Consider the following 19887-nt stretch of genomic DNA (forward strand, 5'->3'; position numbering starts at 1 on the left):
CCGGCTGTGGGGAGAGTCATCACTGCTAGCCTGTGCTTTATTGCTATGTGCTTGTGTAATACCTCCCATGCTGATGGGTTTGTGTAAGACCCTTCAGCCCAGAAATCCACTAACAATATCTGGCTTGATTCCCCACTTCCCTTTGGTGTTTTTCATCTCTCTTCCTGAGAAGTGGGGGGGTGGGGGCGTGATCACCTCCTTTTTGGTGTTTTCACCTCCTTTCCTGAGAAGTCAGGGAGGGCGTGACGACCTGTGTTCTAAAACAAAAGAAAGTGGGAGATATAAAGGGCTGAAACTCTGAAAAGGTGTGCTTGAATCAGACAACAGAGCACTTAATGCTAATTACCTATTTGATGTGAGATAATGGCTTTATATACATATTTTTAGATGACATGGTAATATGATGCCTCTCCTCATGATTAGCACTTGCTGAATGTTTGGTGGTGAGGTAATCCTAGGCCAGAAGGAGAGAGGTCAGATGCACTTGGCTGCAGGACAAGGAGGAGAGGGGCTGGAGACTCCGGACTCCAGAATCCAGGATACATCTTTGGCAAGCCACATGGTAGCTTGCCTTGTCTCCTAAAGACCAAGAACTTTGATTTATCCTGACTCTTGATTGATCCTGAGGCTGGCCCTCCAGGGAGGTAACCTGGACATTATACCACTGTAGCATTTGGTGGGTAATGGACTTCTGGAATATTGTATTACAGATCCTCTTCTAATTTATAGTGGAAGCTCTTAAATCTTATGTGATTCCAACTGTTGTTTCTCAGTACTTGAATTCTTTTTTTATAGCTGCCTGCAATATTTTTTGTTGATTGGAAACAGAGAAAGCACTAAGTTCCAAGCTGTTAATTCCCTTTCCATTTCTTTCTTCCATAATTCTTATTTGTTTTCCATTTAAATAAAAAAAAAACTTTCTCATTTTACTTATTGAAAAAAAATCACTAATTTTCCTTTTATAACCCTTCATTACTTCCAGGAATTCTAGTTGAATTTGTGCCCATGCTGTGTATTTCTCTGAGGCATTGCTTCTAGGTGTTTTAGATTAATTATCTTCTTATACATTTGTGCCTTGAACATCTCTGCTACCATAACAATTATTATGTTGTTCTGTTTTTGTTTGCCCATTCTTACAGCCTATTTCCTAACTCTGGATTTGATTTTAGGGCTGAGCTGCCACACTTTTAGAAGGGAGTTCTGAACTGGACTATCTGTTGATTTCTTGGAGTACTCAGTGTAGTGTTATTCTAGTATCTTAGGGGCAGGCTGGGAACACTTTAAGTGATTTTTGCTTCCAAAAGAGTCTGATCCAGAGCAAAATCTAAGTGCTTACTCCTGGTCTCAGCCTAGCAATTCCCTGATTTTGTTTGAGTCTGAGCAGCAGTATCATGCTGCTATATTTATGCCCTTGTCAGCTAGCTGAAAAGTTCTGCTGGTTTAATGTTACAGAAATAAACTCCCATTTCATATAGGTTTCCTGCCTTGGTTATTCCTTTGCAAGCTAGATTGTATTCAGAGTTTAGGGATCTGAAGCACATCCCTGATGCTGTTAGCTTCTAAACTTTGTCCTTTGTTGTACATCATCCAAATTTTCCCAACCTGATAATACCTTGGCTATACACATATTCCCTTCTCACTCTGTCCTGGATCTGACACAGAACTCTGTAGTGAGTCACAAAGGTGCCAGTTGACCCCTATTGCTGTTAGGACTTTCTTTTGTTCTGGTGTGCTGGGTACTGGAGTTTTTTGTGCTGCGCTGCATGGTACTGCCCTGATCCTTTCTTTCTATACCCATCTTTCTATACCAATCTGAACCAGGAAAGGACTTACTCAGACTTTTTTTCTGGATTTCTCCCTCAGAATTTGTCCTGGTGCATTTAATGGATTTGTTTGGAGAAATTGTGATCCTCAACTTCAATTGAAGTGCTCAATTTCATCCCTTTTTTAGTTTTGCGTGAGAATTGGATTTGGATGATCTTGCACTGGGCCAAAACTATGAAGCATTTTGATATGTAGTGTTTGCAGGTTCAAACAGGGTACTTTGTGTGTACATATGTGAGCACACATGCATATGTATATATTATCCCATTAACTAAAAATAAGATATAAATTGTATGGCAATCAAACAGAGGCACTTGGTTTATTTACTACTGATGTTGCCTCTTTACATACAAAATGGTATGGTGCAGGTACTAGGTTTCTGAAGCTAATTCCTATTTTATTTTACACATATCAGAAATAATGTTGAAACTGATGTGCTCCTGTCTATTAAAGAAAGTCTATAACATTTTGAAGTTCATGTCATGACAGGTAGTCATGACTTTGCAAGTTGGATGAAATGAAGTAATATTTGCAATATAATTAGCATAGTATCTGGCACATAAAAAGTTCTATATAAAGGCCTATTCCCTCCCCACTTTGCTAACAGTAATAACACAGCTAACATTTATACCATACTTTCAGGTTTACAAGGTCCTTTCCTTTTAATACCTTGCAAGAGAAGGTAATGCAGATACCACCAAGAGCCCTGAAATACCAAGAAGTTGTGAATTGCTCATGATCATGTGGTTCATAGGCCTCAGATACAGGATCTATCTCTCTCAGCTCTAGATCCATCATTCTCTTTCACTACTTCCCTGTTATTTGAAGTGAAGCATTAGAATGAAAGGAGTATGAAATTAAGCCCAGTAGAGTAGTTCATATAAATCAAAAAACAATTCTCTTATGTGCATTCTTTCTTTTAGATTGTTCCTCCAGTGTTCAATTCACCAAACACAAAGGCCAAAGTCTTCCACAGATGGCTGCCTTATCAACTGAATCTTGGTCTTCTGGGAATGGGAGCAAAGTGCTAATTCTACTGTGTAACTTGGTAGGGTCAGGACACAAAGCTAAAAGGTATGTTATAATTCTTGCTATTTTTTTTTTTTTTTGCTTTCTTAATTAACTTAGTACTTTTAGGGATTTTTAGACATTTTTGGCTTGTTTTGGCAAAGACTAGAATTCTACCTGAGATTAAATTTTATGTAAATAGTTATGGCTTGTGCTTTGTATATCATACTTAGAACAATATAAAAAAATTGCCATGTAGACACATCTAAAAGAGGCCATTCTACATAAAAGATCTTTGTTCTTGACAAACTTATATAGATTTCTATGTTTTTCAAAGGAACTCTTTTTAAAGAGTATCAAAGACCATATTCTGATTAAGAACTTTATTTTAATGTATCTGTCAAGTTAATGCCATCAGATATGTAATAGGAATGTTCTAATAAGTGAACACATTGTTAATGCTCATTATGTCCTAAATGGCTCAGTTTAGTTGGCTCATTTTGTATATGTAGCTCTACCATTCAGCATCTCATTCCAAATTTGATGGAAGCTCTAAGAGCATGAAGAAAATTATGATTTTGGTTCTTAGAAGATCACCTAAAGAATTGAGTTCCATGGCTGTCAAGTGAATCTCCCATCAAAGTCACTTTGCATTTCAGCCTGTTTACCACCAACAAAAGCAAGTATCCTGACCCACATCAAAGTCTTTGAAAACTGTCTATTGAGAATCAAGATCTAGGTGGAGTGATATTATAGTTTGTAAAAAAGACTACTGGATTTCTAGAAAAAAGTGTTTAAATTAATCTCTTTTCCTTTTACATTACCTATATTTTCCACCTCCCATTTCCAGAGAATAATCCCTTATAACAAAGTATTTTAAAAGGAAAGAAACCTATACAACATATTCAAAAAGATTGACATTATATGTGGTGGTCTATGTCCAGACTCCCTTCATCATTACAGATAAGCTAAAAGTGAGTATGGTACCTTCTTATGACTCCTCATTAAGGCTAAGCTTGATCATTGTAATTTTAAAGCATTCAGGTTCAATTTTTTGGTTGTTCCTATTTCCATTTATATTGTTATATATTATTTTAGTGGTTCTGCTTATTCCATTTCACACTGTAAGCCTTCCCATTCTTCTCGGTATTCATCATCTTCATCATTTCTTTTTAGCAGAGTAGTATTACTTTCATATACCATAATTTGTTTAGCTATCCTGTATTGCATGGGCATCTACTTTGTTTCTAGCTTTTTTGTGATTACAAAGAACTTAATTAAAAGGAATATGGTTTCCAGGAATTGTGTTATGGGCCAGAACTCTGAACTTAAAACAAAGGATTCTTACAAGGTACTATCAGTGGAATTGATAGAGACAATAGTTATCTAATTTAGCATGGTTCAGTATGATTGATTTAATACTACAAGGAGATATTATGGACCAGAACTTGAAACAAGGTACTAAGTGGAATTGAGGAGACATGGTTAAATCTAATTTAGCACTGATTTAATCCTACAACAAATAATCGTTTCCTAGTTATATAATGATTGGTTTGTACTCAGTGTACAGCATATAATCAAGAAGCTCTCAAGGCCAGAAAGGACAAGTGCACTAGAAGCTCTTGGAGGCTGAGACAAATTCATTCCATCTTCCACCTTTGTGGTAGCTGCAGGCTGAAACACAATCCTTTGGATTCAGAGACCTTTGGAGAGATTCAGAAGCTAGAGAAGGAGGCAGGAGCTCAAGCCTACAGAGCCAAGGAAAGAGATAGGCTTCTAAGAAAGCTAACTGGGCCCCAGGAAAAGAGACAAGACTTTAAAGGAGACAATAAAGGATTTGGACTTTAACCCCTGGCTGCACTTGTGGTGATTATTGAACTGAAACAAAGGCTGCCTCCAGAGACCCCAAGAAAACCTCAACAAGAGAACATTATATTTTAGAGAGAATATTACAGAATAGGAAGTTAATAGCCTCATTATTCTCTGCTCTCATCAAACCTCTCCAGAGCATTGTGCTTTAAGCATCTGGTGCTGTGTTTAAGGGAGACATTGATAAGGATAAATTGACAAAACTAGGGATGTTTAATCTGGAGAAGAGAGAACAGAGGGAACCATTAGAATAGTTGTCTAAATATATTTCAATAGCTACACATGGAAGAAGGATTGTTATGTCTGGTTGGTTTTAGAGAGAAGAATCAAAACAAAAAGGTGGAAGGTAGGGAAAAGGCTTATGTCAGAATATTCTTCCTGTGACTTTTAATTCAGTTATAATTTCTGATAGACATTGGGTTCAATGAGGAAAATGTAGAGTAGAATTTCATGGAGTAAAATGAATCAGAAATAGTTTAGGAGGGATAGAAAATGTTCAAGAATAACATTCTGAAGATAGAAACGAAATCATTTACAGTGAGAAGAAAAAAAATGGGATGTTTCAGAAGAGAGAGATGAAAATGCACAATAACTTGTTTACCCAAAATGTTGTAGGGATAGACGAAGGGATATATAATGTATATTTCATGAAATGTACACTATCACAAAGCTAGAAGGTAAACATAGGTGCAGAATAGCTAACAGACTAAAAATAGTATAGAAAAAATACTGAAGATTTTGCATTGAGCTAAGTATAATAAAATGAAAATTCAGTAGTGATAAATGTTGAATCTTCTCTTGGATGCAAAAAAAATCCATTTTGTTAATAGAGACAGCATAGATAGATTCTTTAAAATTTCTAGGAGTTTTTGTGGAAAATGAGTCCGTATGATGTGTATGTCAGGCAAAAAAGAAAGGGGCAGCTAGTTGGTGTAGTGGATAGAGCACCAACCCTGAAGTCAGAAGGACTCAATTGCCTCAGGAGAGAGACAGAGATGGGGGGTTGAGGGGGGAATAAAGAGAGGGAGGAAGGAAGGGAGGGAGAAAGTGCTGCATTTTCAATCATAATATTTCTCTCTAATTAATAAAGGTAGAGGCTCAGTATTGAGATGTGTGTTTGAGATGGCCAGGATACCCAGGAGATCACATGAGGTTTAACTTCAGTGCCTACATGCCATAAAATCTTTAATAAGAGTGCACAGTTCTTATAAAATTAGGTGAACTCCATGCTTCAGAAAGGTAACTGACAAAACCAAAAAAATTTAAAGAACTATTAAACAAAATAATTGATGCTATTAAGAGAGTAAATAAAATCAAATAATAGTATCAAGCTAAATTAAAAATGAACAAGCTGAGGAAAAACAAAGAATTATATAAATAAAACATATAGCACAGTATCTGGGCACTCTTTGGGAACTGAAGAAAACAATTGGAATAAAAATTATATTGAATTATAAGATAGATGTGGAAGATGCATCTTAAAAGTCTTAAAATATTCTGTATCCATTGCTTTGTATCTTTATAGAAAATATCTTGTAGAACCTCAGAACTTTTCTGCATTATTGGTTTATCACATTATTTCAGTAAAATGAGAGGTGATTAAAGCATACCTCTTCCACTTTTTTTTTTTTTTTTTTGCTGAGGCAATTGAAGTTAATGACCTGCCCAGGTTCTTACAGCTAGAAAGTATCCCCAGGGTCTTACAGCTAGGAAGTGCTTAGCACTATCTACTGCCCCTCCTCCCCCCCACATTGTTTAAACAATCAAATGATGGAAGTGTTAGATTTTTTTATTTGGGAAAGGGTACTCTTTCATCATAAAAATACTCATATTACAGAAATACATAATAGCAAACTGGCTTGTTTTGTGTATAATGGTTTCTCGTTATCTAATATAACTACATTGTGCTTTAAGGTCATTGATTATATAAAAGTATTTTTTCTTAATATCTTCTCTTTATTGTCAAATGTATAGAATACAACAGTGTGTTCATTTAATTAAAAATTATATAGCAATTAATTTAAATTGTCTTCTTTCTTTAAAATTAGTTATATTTTCATATCTTGTCATTCATTTCTGGGTGTAGCATTTAAATATCATCTATCTTAAATTTATAAATTAAGGGACAGCTAGGTGACTCAGTGAATAGAGCATTAGCCCTGAAGTCAGGAGGATCTGAGTTCAAATTTGATCTCAGACACTTAACACTTCCTAGCTGTGTGATCCTGTGCAAGTCACTTAACACCAACTGCCTCAGGGGAAAAAAAAATTATAAATTGAATAGGAGAAAAAGATAGAGAGACAGAGACAGATAGATAGACACCCACGCACACACACATACACATACACACAGAAGCATAACTTCCAGAAAAAGGAAGGTGACAGTTCTATTTCTGCCCTTATCGAATCTTATCTGAATTATGGCAGCCTCTCAGTCTCTCAGTTTTCCCCCAAGGTATCACTCTGATCTCTTCCCCATCTTGATCCCTTGGAGAACTATTCAATTCTACACCATTTTTTCCTCTTGTGCCCCCTTTCCCATTACAGTTCTACTTATATTTCAGCCTTAGGTCATTCTCACTATCCCCTGCCTTTGCTTCTACACAAGTACTACTTAATGAAGACAGAGAAAATCACAAAACCTTTCTGTTTGGGTCAAATACAAGTTTATCTTACATAATTTCATTTTGTCAAATCTATTTTGTAAAGAGTAATATGCTTTTTCCCTTTCATTAACTCTATTTTGTAAGAAGTTTTCTTCAGATAATTCCTGTGTTTTCTTTTCCAAATTCTCCTGCAATGTTCTCATTTCCTTTCCCCATTTTATTCTAACTCTCTTTTAAGATCCTTTTTTAATTCTTCCAAGAGAGCCTTGTGAGATGGAAACCAACTCTTATCACCCTTTGAAGCTTCATCTGGAGATGATCTGCTTTTAGCGTCCTCCAGGATTTGAGGTCTGTTCTCTTTCTCCATAAAAACTGTCTATGGTCAGAATTCTTGTTGCTTTTTTGCTCATTTTTTTAAAAAAAAGATTGAGGTTTGTTCTTAGAGCAAAGGAGAGATTGTCCCAAGCTTCCTCCACAGGCGACAGTGGTGCTGATTAACTTCCAGTGCTAGGTGGGTATAGCCAGCTCCCATATTATTTTGGGGTTTAGAGACTCACTATTTGCCTCTTGTATTTGTGTTGGCTGTCTTGCAGCTACTTTGTCCATCCACTGCCTTGCAACCAGGACAGAGTAGCCAACACTGCTTTAGATTTCTTCCAGTAGATTCCCTGGTATATAAACCCTACACTGTCCTGGGTCTCTGTGTTGGGCCGCTTCTACCTCCATCCTCCCCTCATCTTCCCACTCCTCCCATCCCCCCATTGAAACAGACCTTTTCTGAAGTTCTTCTAAAATATCTTCTGCTGGAAATTTGTTATATTCCAAATATTTGTGTGTTCTGTCACTCCAAAATCAGTTCAGAGTCTTGATTTGATGTTGATCTGAGGGACAACAGGAGAGCTCAAAGATGGGTCTCCTCTCCACAATCTTGACTCTTCCCTATCTTACATAATTTCAGCTGGGTCCTCACTACTGCAAGGCAATCCTAATTAACTCAAATTATCCCACTCACCACAGAGGCTCTTCTAAACTTCTTTTTTTTTTTTCCCTCCTTAATCTTTCCTACATCTTCTTTCCATTCTCCCAATTGAGAACTTTGCCTTACTGGGGGAAAAAAAAAGAGAGACCATTCCATTTGCTCCAGCAAGATACTTCCACTGTCATATCCAATACAGTTTGTTTTTCATTTTCTGTTAGTTTGTCAGTTCCTTAAGAGAAGAAAGGATCTTTTACTTTATTTGTGTCCTTCATGCTTAGCACAGTGCCTGGTACATAGTAAGCATTTATCAAATGTTTTTTGGCAAACTGAATGCTGGGTGACATGGTTTAATAACATTAGTAAAAAACTAGAGAATGTTTAGAGGAGGGCAACCAACATGGTAAAAAATATTGAACTAGAAATATTAACCTGGAAAAGTGTTGGGGATTAGAACTGTCATAAACTAATTTTTTATTTTAATTTTTAATTTTTTAAATTTTTAATAGCTTTTTATTTACAAGTTATATGCATGAGTAATTTTACAGCATTACAATTGCCAAACCTTTTGTTCCAATTTTTCCCCTCCTTTCCCCCAATCCATCCCCTAGATGGCAGGATGACTAATACATGTTAAATATATTAAAGTATAAATTAAATACAAAATAAGTATACATGTTATAAACTATTTGAAGAAAGAAGAAAAATTTACTTCTTCTGGTGTATAGTCATGAGAAGTGAGATAAAGCTTTTAGGAAAAATATCAGTATTTAAGTTATACTGTTGCTATCTACACTGTTACAGTGTGTAAGATACAGGTGTTTGCATAGGAGATCACTTTCTTCTCGCTCTAGAGAGATTAATTTAGAAAAGAAAAACTTTGATTAACATTTATGCTTTAGTAGAAAATATAAGCTTCATTTTGCTGCACTATGATGCATTTAAGTCATGGCTTCCAAATATCATCTGCTCTGTTGATGTAAGTCCAAAATTGGTCTGGCTTCAAAAAAATTACTCTGAATTGCAAGGTTAGAAACTATCAATCACTATGCTTGTTATCTTTCCAAGGCTTGAATCACCTGCTACAGTCACTCTGCTATAATTTGTTTGCAGTTGTTTTAAATGGTTTGGGAAGAATATGAGTGCAACAGAATTGGTGTGAAATGTTCTACAATTTTTGGTCAATGACAGGGACAAATCCCTTTGGATTTGTGTGAAACAGGTGAAGATGATATTAACAAGACTTCTTATACCCCCACATCTGAGGTTTTTGAAAGTGAAAATATAGGAAAATATTGGAGTCAGTGTTTCTAAGTGATCTCTAGTGTGCAGATAATGAGAGTAGTCAAAGTTATTAATGTGATACTAAGCAATGGTAAAGCTAAAAATTTCTTAAATCATAATTTTTGGATTAGTTTTAATCAGGATACTCTGTTTAACAAACAGTATCCTATTTCTTGTGGTTTTTATAATGAATTCTTAAGAAATACAGTTCCCAAAATGGCAGAGTAAAGGCAGTACCTCTCAGAGCTCCCTCAAGTTTTCTTTCAATCTATATTAAAATGTATCTCAAAGGGAATTCTAAAGTAGTACAACCTACAAAAGGATGAGGTGAACCAATTTTCCAGCCCAAGACACCTTAGAAGGATAGCAGGAAAAGTCTATCTTATTGGAGGGAGAGGGTAGTGCTGTCCAGCATAGGCTGAGCCAGCTCAGGCCAGACTCTGAAAAGCCAGTAGCAGTCTTTTGTGGTGGCATCTTGGCAGCTCATGGCGTCTAGAGCTCTCAACTCATAGACTCATTGGTCAGAATGAGATTATAAGGGATCCATTACTATCATTGGCAGCAGGACTCTTTTGCTTTGCCTACATGCAATTCCAGACCAATCCCAGGGTAAAAAGAAGCATCAGCAGATCTTATGGTCACTCACCAGAGCACAAGTCAGGAGAACAGTGAATACAATTTTCTCTAGATCATATTAACTTGTAATAACTAAAAATTTACAAACTGCTCCTCTCTCTCCATGGAGAGACACCCTCATGATCAGACCTAAGTTTTAGGAATATCACTTTGGCAGATGTGTGGAGGTTGGATTAGAGTGGGAAGAGCTTTAAAAGGGGGAGAGAGCAAATAGGATGCCATTGTGATAGTACAGGCCTGAATTGAGGTCTTTTAAAAGAAGTAAAAGTCAAGAATCTCTTTTTTTAATTACAGCTTTTTATTGACAAAACATATGCATGGGTAATTTTTCAACATTGACCCTTGCAAAATCTTCTGTTTCAACTTTTCCCCTCCTTCCCTCCACCTTCTCCCCTAGATGACAGGTAGTCCCATACATGTTAAATATGTTAAAGTATATGTTAACTACAGTATATGTGTACATATTTATACAGTTATCTTGCTGCATAAGAAAATTTGGATTTAGAAAGAAGGTAAAAATAATCTGAGAAGAAAAACAAAAGTGCAAGCAAACAATAATAGAAAGAGTGGAAATGCTATGTTGTAGTCCATACTTATTTTCCAGTGTTGTTTTGCTGGGAGTAGCTAGTTATGTTCATTATTGATTGATTGGAACTGATTTGGATCCTCTCATTGTTGAAGATAGCCACTTCCATTAGAATTTATTCTCATATACTATTGTGGTTGAAGTGTATAATGATCTTTTGGTTCTGCTCATTTCATTTAGCATCAGTTTATATTAGTCTCTCCAAGCTTCTCTGTATTCGTCCTGCTGGTCATTTCTTATAAAACAATAATATTCCATAACATTCATGTACCACAATTTACTCAGCCATTCTCCAATTGATAGGCATCCACTTAGTTTCCAGTTTCTGGCCACTACAAAAAGGGCTGCCACAAACATTTTTTTACATACAGGTCCCTTTCCCTTCTTTAAGATCTCTTTGGAATATAAGCGCAGTAGTAACACTGCTGCATCAAAGGGTGTGCACAGTTTGATAACTTTTTGAGTATAGTCCCAAATTCTTCTCCAGAATGGTTGAATCCGTTCACAACTCCACCAGCTATGCATCAGTCTCCCAGTTTTCCCACATCCCCTCCAACATTTGTCATTATCTTTTCCTGTTATCTTAGCCAATCTGACAAATGTGTAGAGATATCTCAGAGTTGTCTTAATTTGCATTTCTCTGATCAATAGTGATTTGGAACACCTTTTCATATAAATAGAAATAGTTTCAATTTCATCATCTGAAAATTGTCTGTTCATATCCTTTGACCATTTATCAAATAGAGAATGGCTTGATTTCTTATAAATTTGAGTCAATTCTCTATATATTTTGGAAATGAGGCCTTTATCAAAACCTTTAACTGGAAAACTGTTTTCCCAGTTTATTACTTCCCTCCTAATCTTGTCTACATTAGTTTTGTTTTGTACAAAAGCTTTTTAACTTGATATAATCAAAATTTTCTATTTTGTGATCAATAATGATCTCTAGTTCTTCTTTGGTCACAAATTCCTTCCTCCTCCATAGATCTGAGAGGGTTTACCTCTCCTATATTCTTCTGATTTATTTATAATCTCATCCTTTATGCCCAAATCATGAATCCATTTTGATCTTATCTTGGTGTACGGTGTTAAGTGTGGGTCAATGCCTAGTTTCTACCATACTAATTTCCAATTTTCCTAGCAGTTTTTGTCACATAGTGAATTCTTATCCCCAAAGCTGGGGTTGGGTTTGTCAAAACACTAGATTACTATAGTTATTGACTGTTTTGTCCTGTGAACCTAACCTATTCCACTGACAACTAGTTTATTTCTTAGCCGATACCACAGCTGGGCCACTTTCATTTGATTTTTTTTCATTAGTTCCCTTGAAATTCTTGACCTTTTGTTCTTCCATATGAATTTTGTTGTTATTTTTTCTAGGTCATTAAAATAAAAAGTCAAGAATCTCAAAAGAAATAATGAAAAAAAAAGGCAGGAAGGAGGGGGTCTAGCAGTATAAAATCTCAAACTAAACTCAAAACAATAATCATCCAGACTATGTGGCACTGGATAAAACGTAAAAATGTTGATTAGTGGAGTAGTATTCTTCTCATGCTGCTACAGTTGGAAGTTGCAGAATTTCATGTCATGCTAAGAATTATAACTGTAAGTATCAGGGAGAAATGAAGAATGTCAATGAAGAATGTCATAAAAATACTGTGTATATGATCAGAGAGCTATAATACTGAAAAAAAGGGTGCAAAGCAGGAGCAAGGAATATCTGAAGTACATATTTTGTTTACATCTTTTTATTTTCACAAATAATGAGATTATTCACTTGTACTTATCAGTGGGTCATTTTGTACCTGTCTAAAGATTCTTCCTTGTTCTACATGCTTTACTGGTATTCCTGCAATAACAAGACATCTAGAGAGATGCTACCAGTATATTAATTGATTGGATCTCCTTTTAGGATTATGGAAGGATAGGGATATGATTTTCATGGGAGAAGTCATATACAGGTTACAAATGGAAACATTTGAGATAATCAGATCCATTGATGTCTTTTAAAGATCTAGTTATATGCCATTTCTCCTTAAGTATTTCTCCATAGCTCAAAGACCCTTGACTAAAAACACATAAAAAACATCCACCCTGTCTCTGTGCAGTCAAAATGTAATTATTGGCTATATCTATCACGTGAAAGGTACTGTGCTAAAGACAATATTTTATTGAAAACAAGAGTTTAAGAAGGATAAACATCACTCAATCAGTTAAGACTCTCCTGCAGTTATTTAGTTTTTCTCTTATTGAAAGAAACTTCTCTATGTCTTACTACAGATTTGGTCCACCTTTACTATTGAGAGAAGATAGAGCCATATCCTGGGACCAGCTCCGACAACAGGTCTTCAATAAAATGAGATATCTAATTAAACAGGAAGTGCCAGTGCAGGTTGGTATGAGACTTCTGAAGACAGACCAGAGTGGGGAGAATTAGGATATAATTTGCTAATTAATTTCAGGGAGAGATCTTATGATTTCATGTAAGGGCTGAAGCATTAGGATCTAGATTTCAAACTTTACAAATTTTCATTAAAGCATTAAAATATCAATATAGGATAGATTTTGATTATTATGTTACATCATCACAGCACCATAATAACAACCTTTCATGGAACTGGTTTTATAAAAGAATGAAATTTTAATTAAAATGACAAGGACCAGGATGGTCTTGGTTACCTTCCTGTGAAAAATTAGGATTAATGGTTATATTCAAATTTAAGGGGCTTTTTTTTAAATTTGTTTTTCTGTTTTAGAAAAAGAATGCAGAATTCACAAGAAAACAATCTGCATTTGGTGGTGGTGTTACATTTGTTAGCAGCAAAATCAAAATGCACAACTTAGCATCTTTTAATCATGCTCAGGTTTGTGCAAAATTCTTTCTCTAACATTGGTAAGAGCAACAAAACTTCAGTCTGTCCTGTAGATGTGCTCCAGTATCAGGAGCTTTCTTTACCTCCTGTGAGCATTTACAAAAAATGTATTTGCTAATACATTTTATGTGAACACAAAGACAGTTTGCAGCAGATGCTCAAACAATATTCTTCTACAAAGTACATTTCCTTTAAAAAAAGTTAGAAAGGAAAGAAACATTGCTAACAGAAAGGAAGAATATGCACTTTAATTCTGATAGCATGATAATACTATTGAATGTTCTCTTTGATTAGAGCAGGGGTTCTTTGATAACTGTATTTCAAAATAATTGAGTTATTTTGTAATCCTATATATTTTATTATTCATTTAAAAACATTCTGAAATGAGAACTATCCATAGGTTTCATCCAGTGGGCATGTGGTCTGTGTCATAAAAAAAGTTTAAGAATTCCCTTGATTAGTTTTATTTTCTCTTAATTTTGACTTTCTTTATATAACATTGCCATTACATATTATTCTTTTGTTTCTGATATCTTTACCCTGCATCTTTCTATGTAACTTTTTCCATTTTTTACTAGATTCTTTAAATTAATCATTCCATATAATGCTTTCCATGACATTAATATACTAGAGTTTGGTGAGTCATTCCCTAATTTGGAAGGACATATTTTGTTTACACCCTTTTATTATCATAAATAATGAGATTATTCACTTGTACCTGTTATTTTGTAGCTGTCTAAAGATTCTTCCTTGTTGTCAGCAATTTTGTTGGGAACTCATGAATTAGAGAAATTAGAGATCATGCAACCCAACCACTTATTTTTACATATCCACACAAATTGCAAATTTTATGACTCCAAATAGCATAGCACTGAGAAGTTCACACAGTCTGTATATTTCAGAAAAGACACTTGAATTCAGGATTGCTGGCTATAAGGCCAACTCAGATTTCTATAATAAAATTCAAATTAGACCATCCAGCTTTTCCCCAAGTAGGTCACTGAAATAGTTTTTGACTTGGAGGGAAGAACACTTAGCTTGAAATCTGGATGCTTGCTTTTATAATGTCATTTAATTAGTGTGACTCTGGGGAAATCACTTAGCCTCTAGAGCCAGTTTTCTTATCTGTAAAATGATGATAGAAATGCTTGCTCTTAGATCAGACTGCTTAATATTTCGTATTTGTCTTTGGCTATTCTTTGATAGCTTATGTATCTAATTTTGATCAGATTTCATATTTAGTGTCTGATATACATATGTGTGTGTGTGTGTGTGTATGTGTGTATACATGTATAATATAAAAATTAGAATTAATATGGAAAGAAATAGAAATAGGGAATCTGGGATAGATTGAAATAGCGGTAATTTTTTAAGAAAAATTTTAGGTATGTGGTAAGGGGTTAGTGCTAAGGATAGTGACAGGAAAGAAGCTTAGGGATAGAGAAAGATATAAGGCTATATCAGACGATATAAGGCTATATCAGACGATATAAGAATTAAGGATAAATTGAAATTAGGCATTTTATCATCATCCTTAATAGGTTGAGCCTAGAGTTATGAATGATTGATTTATAATATTTAATATAATATATTTTTAAACCAAAATTTAGTATTATAAAATTTAATATTTGATTAATTAATAAATAATAATAAAATTTAATGTTATTCAAACTAGATTTTTAAAAATTGGCTCCTGACCAATGAAATCAGGTAAAGAAGATGTCAATCTGGAAAATTATATTATTCACTTTCTTTTGGGTGTAAACTTTAAATGTCAACTATGGGATGCTATACCAAAATTCCATACTATGAGACATGGAAATTTATCAAAAGCCTGTTGGCTTCAGAAGGAATGAAGGAGAACTTATCGCCAATATTTTTGTATTGAACAGCTAATCTGCAAATAGCTAATTTACCTGATCAAGATAAAATAATTCTATTGCTTCTGTGTTTTGGGCCTCAAACTTTTTTTTGTAAAAGAGATTCTTTACTCAATTGGCAATGGAAATTTTATCCACAAAGCCAAATTGGACTCACTTGAATCCAAGAGACTTGACTCTGAAAAGAATCATTGTTATTTGTAGGACACCAGATGAAAACATTCCCCTCTGCTATTGAAGTCCTCATTTAAATGGATCTATTATCTGATAGCATAATGCCTTTTAAAATAGACTTAGTAAAACTTTTAGAGTGCTGGAAATTCAGCATACTGAAGTATGGGTGAATTTCCCTGATCCAGTAATTGAAGAGACAGACTTTGTAATTTTGGATCATACGAACTATACTGAACCCTTTGAGAATTATGTCTTCTGCCTTCTTGCCAAAGCAAGGGAAATAGAAAAATATAGAATAACTTGTCAGCATCTGGCTTAGGAAGGCTAGAGAATATAACACAGTGACAGTTTGGGTTTTCTGAGGTTTAAATCTAGCTAATGATATAACATTATTTAAATTAAAAATTAGTCCTAGTTATGAAGATCTAATGAGAAAATTACAGCCCTGCAGCAGCAATTTTCCCATTAGATGTGTGTGTGTGTGTGTGTGTGTGTGTGTGTGTGTGTGTGTGTGTGTGTCTAATGTTACAGGGATGAGAATGCATAGAATAAATATTAAAGATGAGTATGTGTTTTTATCTTAGGGCAAAAAATGATCTTATGATTTCAGTAAAGAAGAAGCTGTAATTTTCACTCCAAAGAAAATATTATAAAACATTTAATTTTGCTCCTTTTAAAATAGATACATATATAAAATTGTTTATGTGCCCCTTAAATCTATTTTAACTATTTTTATATGTGGTAGCAGGTACTAAGTAGTTCATGGGGTAAAGCTGTATATATTAAGGTATATTTATGTATTGCATATATCATTATGTATTAAAAATTTTTGAAATAAATCATTGTACAATACCATTTGAATAAAAGAAATGTATCCATTTCTTTTAAAATCTTGAATCAATTTTGTTATTGTTATCATTTTTATTATTATAACTAGAAACAGGTTTCAACTCTCCTTAATCCTATAGGACTACAAAAAAAGTTTGTCATTTTTGTTCATTATGTAATTTTTGGGTTAAAATTTTAATGGCAATAACAATGTCTACATTTATTTTTCCTCCTTTGATATTTAAAGAATGATAAATTCATGACTTTTTTCTTGGTTTTAATGCAGAGCATAAGACTGGAAGTAACATAATTAATGATATTGAATATTTTGATCAGACTGATAGCTTATGAAAATGACTCATTTTCACCAAATAGAGTGTGCTATTTATGAATATCAAATATATTTCAGGTTGGATATTTGGCAACAAAAGGGCAGACAGTAAACTTTTCAAGTTGGGTACATCTTTTTTGATTGAATACAGTATATATTTTAGAAAGTGGACAAGAAATGCTCAAGTAGCAAACCTTATGCATAACAATTCTCCATGTTCTGAGAAATGGCAGAATAAGAAGGAAATTATCCTTTCCTTGTATTTCTCCTGTGTCTCTGTTTCTTCAAGGATCTCTTCAACATATAGAGTCAGATCTATTTTACAGTAATGGATGTGGTGTGAAACTGTAGACAGATAATAGAACAATAGATCTCAATATTGTTAGATACAACCTTAGATGTAACTTATTACTTAAACTAGTTAGATGCAGATTACTTTTTAATCAGGATCTTTTAGGATGTTGCTGTAATTGTTTGTGCTGGATTGTTTGTTTTTCACCTTTCACCTCTGTCTTTGGATTATGTAGTTTTCCCCCCATTGTCCTCCAAAGCTGTCCTTAAGTTCTAACCCCAAACTTAGCTTCTTTTAATTATTTAACTCAATTGATTTGTCATTGCCTGGATCCCTCACCCAAGCAAATACTCTACTCTGGTCTTTCTGAACATTACTGAGCTACTATAATGTCCTAGCTCTCTGGAGGGCCTCAGGATCAGTCAAACTCCTTGGTCTTTAGGAGAAGTGAAGGAGGCAAGTAAGCAGGCTCGTCAAAGATGGGACTCAGACTCTGGAGCCTGAAGTTTTTCCTCCTGAGCTTATTGTGACAGAGAGCCTCTGACCTTCTCGCTCAGCCCTTCAATTCTTGCCTACCATTACCTCACCACAACACATTCAGCAAGTGCCAATGTGAAGAGAGCCATCACATCACCATTTCATCTAAATATATGTTTATAGAACTATTATCTCACATAGAGTAGGTACTTAGCCTTAAGTACTCTGCTGTCTTAGATTCCAGTACACCTTTTCAGAGTTCCAGCCCTCTATAAGCTACCTCCACTCTTCTTTTGAATCCCACTCTCGAGGCTTCCCAGTTATCCGATAAATATATTTGTAATTTGATCCAGTATTCCCATAACACTTTCTTTTTCAAATTCTTTAAACCTCTCTTAGATCCCCTTCAGATGAGATTTGGACTTGAGTACCACTAGGGGCTCACCTAATTCTGAAGTTCTATTTTTTTCATTCTATCTGATGCATCCTTGTTCTCTTCTCACCCATCCACATTTGTGGGACTTGTCATGTGGAATATCAAATAATCCTTAATAAATATATATTAGGGTTAGGATCAATATATTAGATACCTCTCTCACTGATGATCAGTTCTTATTTATATGGAGATTCCTTGGAATGAAAGGAACTTATTGTATATCTCCTTATTTCTAATTACACATTCCTAGGGTTTATGTTATTTTCTAACTTTGTGTAAAAAGCCCTTACAAAAATTTCCTCTTACCTTTAATGTTCTTTTTTTATTCAGTTTAGGCCAATAGCTAATAATAGCAGTGTCCTGACTTAGTCTTTCTGCCATTATAGAATTACTAAAAATAACTTGTTATTTAAGTAGATTGAGAATTTCAATTCCTTCTATAAAATAGATCCAATCTACCCTTTTAGTTTATCTTATGTATTTCCAATGCAAACCCTTCACACACACACACACACACACACACACACACACACACACACACACACGTTACCAGATTGATTTGTCCACTTGGTCCACTCATTGTGCCTTCAAATGTGCCTTAATTGTGCCCCTTTACGGATACCATAACCCTCCTCTCCTTTGTACATAGCTGAATTCTACTAGAATAAAATTTTGTTATATGTTATGTATTCATTTTTATTTTCTTTAGCTAAAAGTGTCTAGTGAGAATTAAAGTATTTATTTTTATGAGTTTTCTTTTTTTTCCTCCTCCCTTTTTGGACCAGACCAATGATTTCATTGGAATAGAGAACTCCTGATAAAGAAATTCCCTCTGCCAATTTGTGTCTACTCTGTAACTTCACTGGACTAGGGCATTGACAGTTTAGTGATTTGCCCAGATCATGCCCTCAGCATATGTCGAAGGCCAGGCTTCCTAGATTACAAAGCAGCTCTAAAGTAACTGAATTGTGTTGCTTCCTGGATGTTTTCTTTTTTTAAAATGGTTTTATGTAAAGCTTTACATTGAATATCACAGTCAGCTAACTTACCTTTAAATTAATTATAATGCATAAAATATAAGTTTTTTCAAGTCCATTAGAGTAAGTAATATCTACTTGCTCTAGTAAAAATTTGTGGTTGAAATTAAAATATACTTCAATATTTTTAAGATATATAATTCATACATCAAGATAAAAAGTGCTATATTAAGTAGTATGATTACAGATGTTTATGTATATATATGTATGTATGTGTATAGTATGTAAATGTAGGTGCATATTATTTAGCACTCTTATGTACATGGCTTAGTACCTATATATTCAAGAATCATTCATAAAGAAATCCCATTATATTTATTTTTTGTTGATGACAAGGGGAAAATGCATTGACTGGAAAAGAGAAGCATATTTTAAAAAGATCTCTTCTAAAAATTTTCATGCCTGTGTTAAAATTATACAAAATTCTTTAATAAATGCAATCAGAGAGATAACTTTTTATTGTTAACATAAAAAGAAGTATATAAAGTAGTGGGATATATGAAGAAAATAGTTGTATCTACAAAATCACGTGAAATATTGAAGAAATCCTTGTAGCATTTAAAAAATACACAGAAGTAAGCAGAAGAATATTAAAAAAGATACATAAGAGAAGCAGGGTAGTTTTATTACTCTTAATGTTAAATTTAATATATATTTTGTGTGTATATATATATATATTTTAGGAGTCCACAGTTTCATATGCAAGCTTTTTCTGTTTTTCTTTTTTTGTTTGTTGATGTTAAGTTTATAACAAAAAAGAACATTTAATT

General features: G+C 34.3%; 1 protein-coding gene across 1 annotated transcript in view; it reads left to right on the forward strand.

Moving 5' to 3' along the window:
- Positions 1 to 19887, forward strand: part of USP43 (ubiquitin specific peptidase 43) — a 115696-nt gene that overhangs the window by 69501 nt on the left and 26308 nt on the right. Inside the window, exons 7-8 of the mRNA XM_051995700.1 lie at positions 2748 to 2898; positions 13070 to 13181. Coding sequence (XP_051851660.1) covers positions 2748 to 2898; positions 13070 to 13181 — 263 coding nt within the window. The remainder of the gene's footprint in view (positions 1 to 2747; positions 2899 to 13069; positions 13182 to 19887) is intronic.

The sequence above is a fragment of the Antechinus flavipes genome, chromosome 4 (genome assembly GCF_016432865.1).
Source record: "Antechinus flavipes isolate AdamAnt ecotype Samford, QLD, Australia chromosome 4, AdamAnt_v2, whole genome shotgun sequence".
Taxonomy (NCBI): domain Eukaryota; kingdom Metazoa; phylum Chordata; class Mammalia; order Dasyuromorphia; family Dasyuridae; genus Antechinus; species Antechinus flavipes.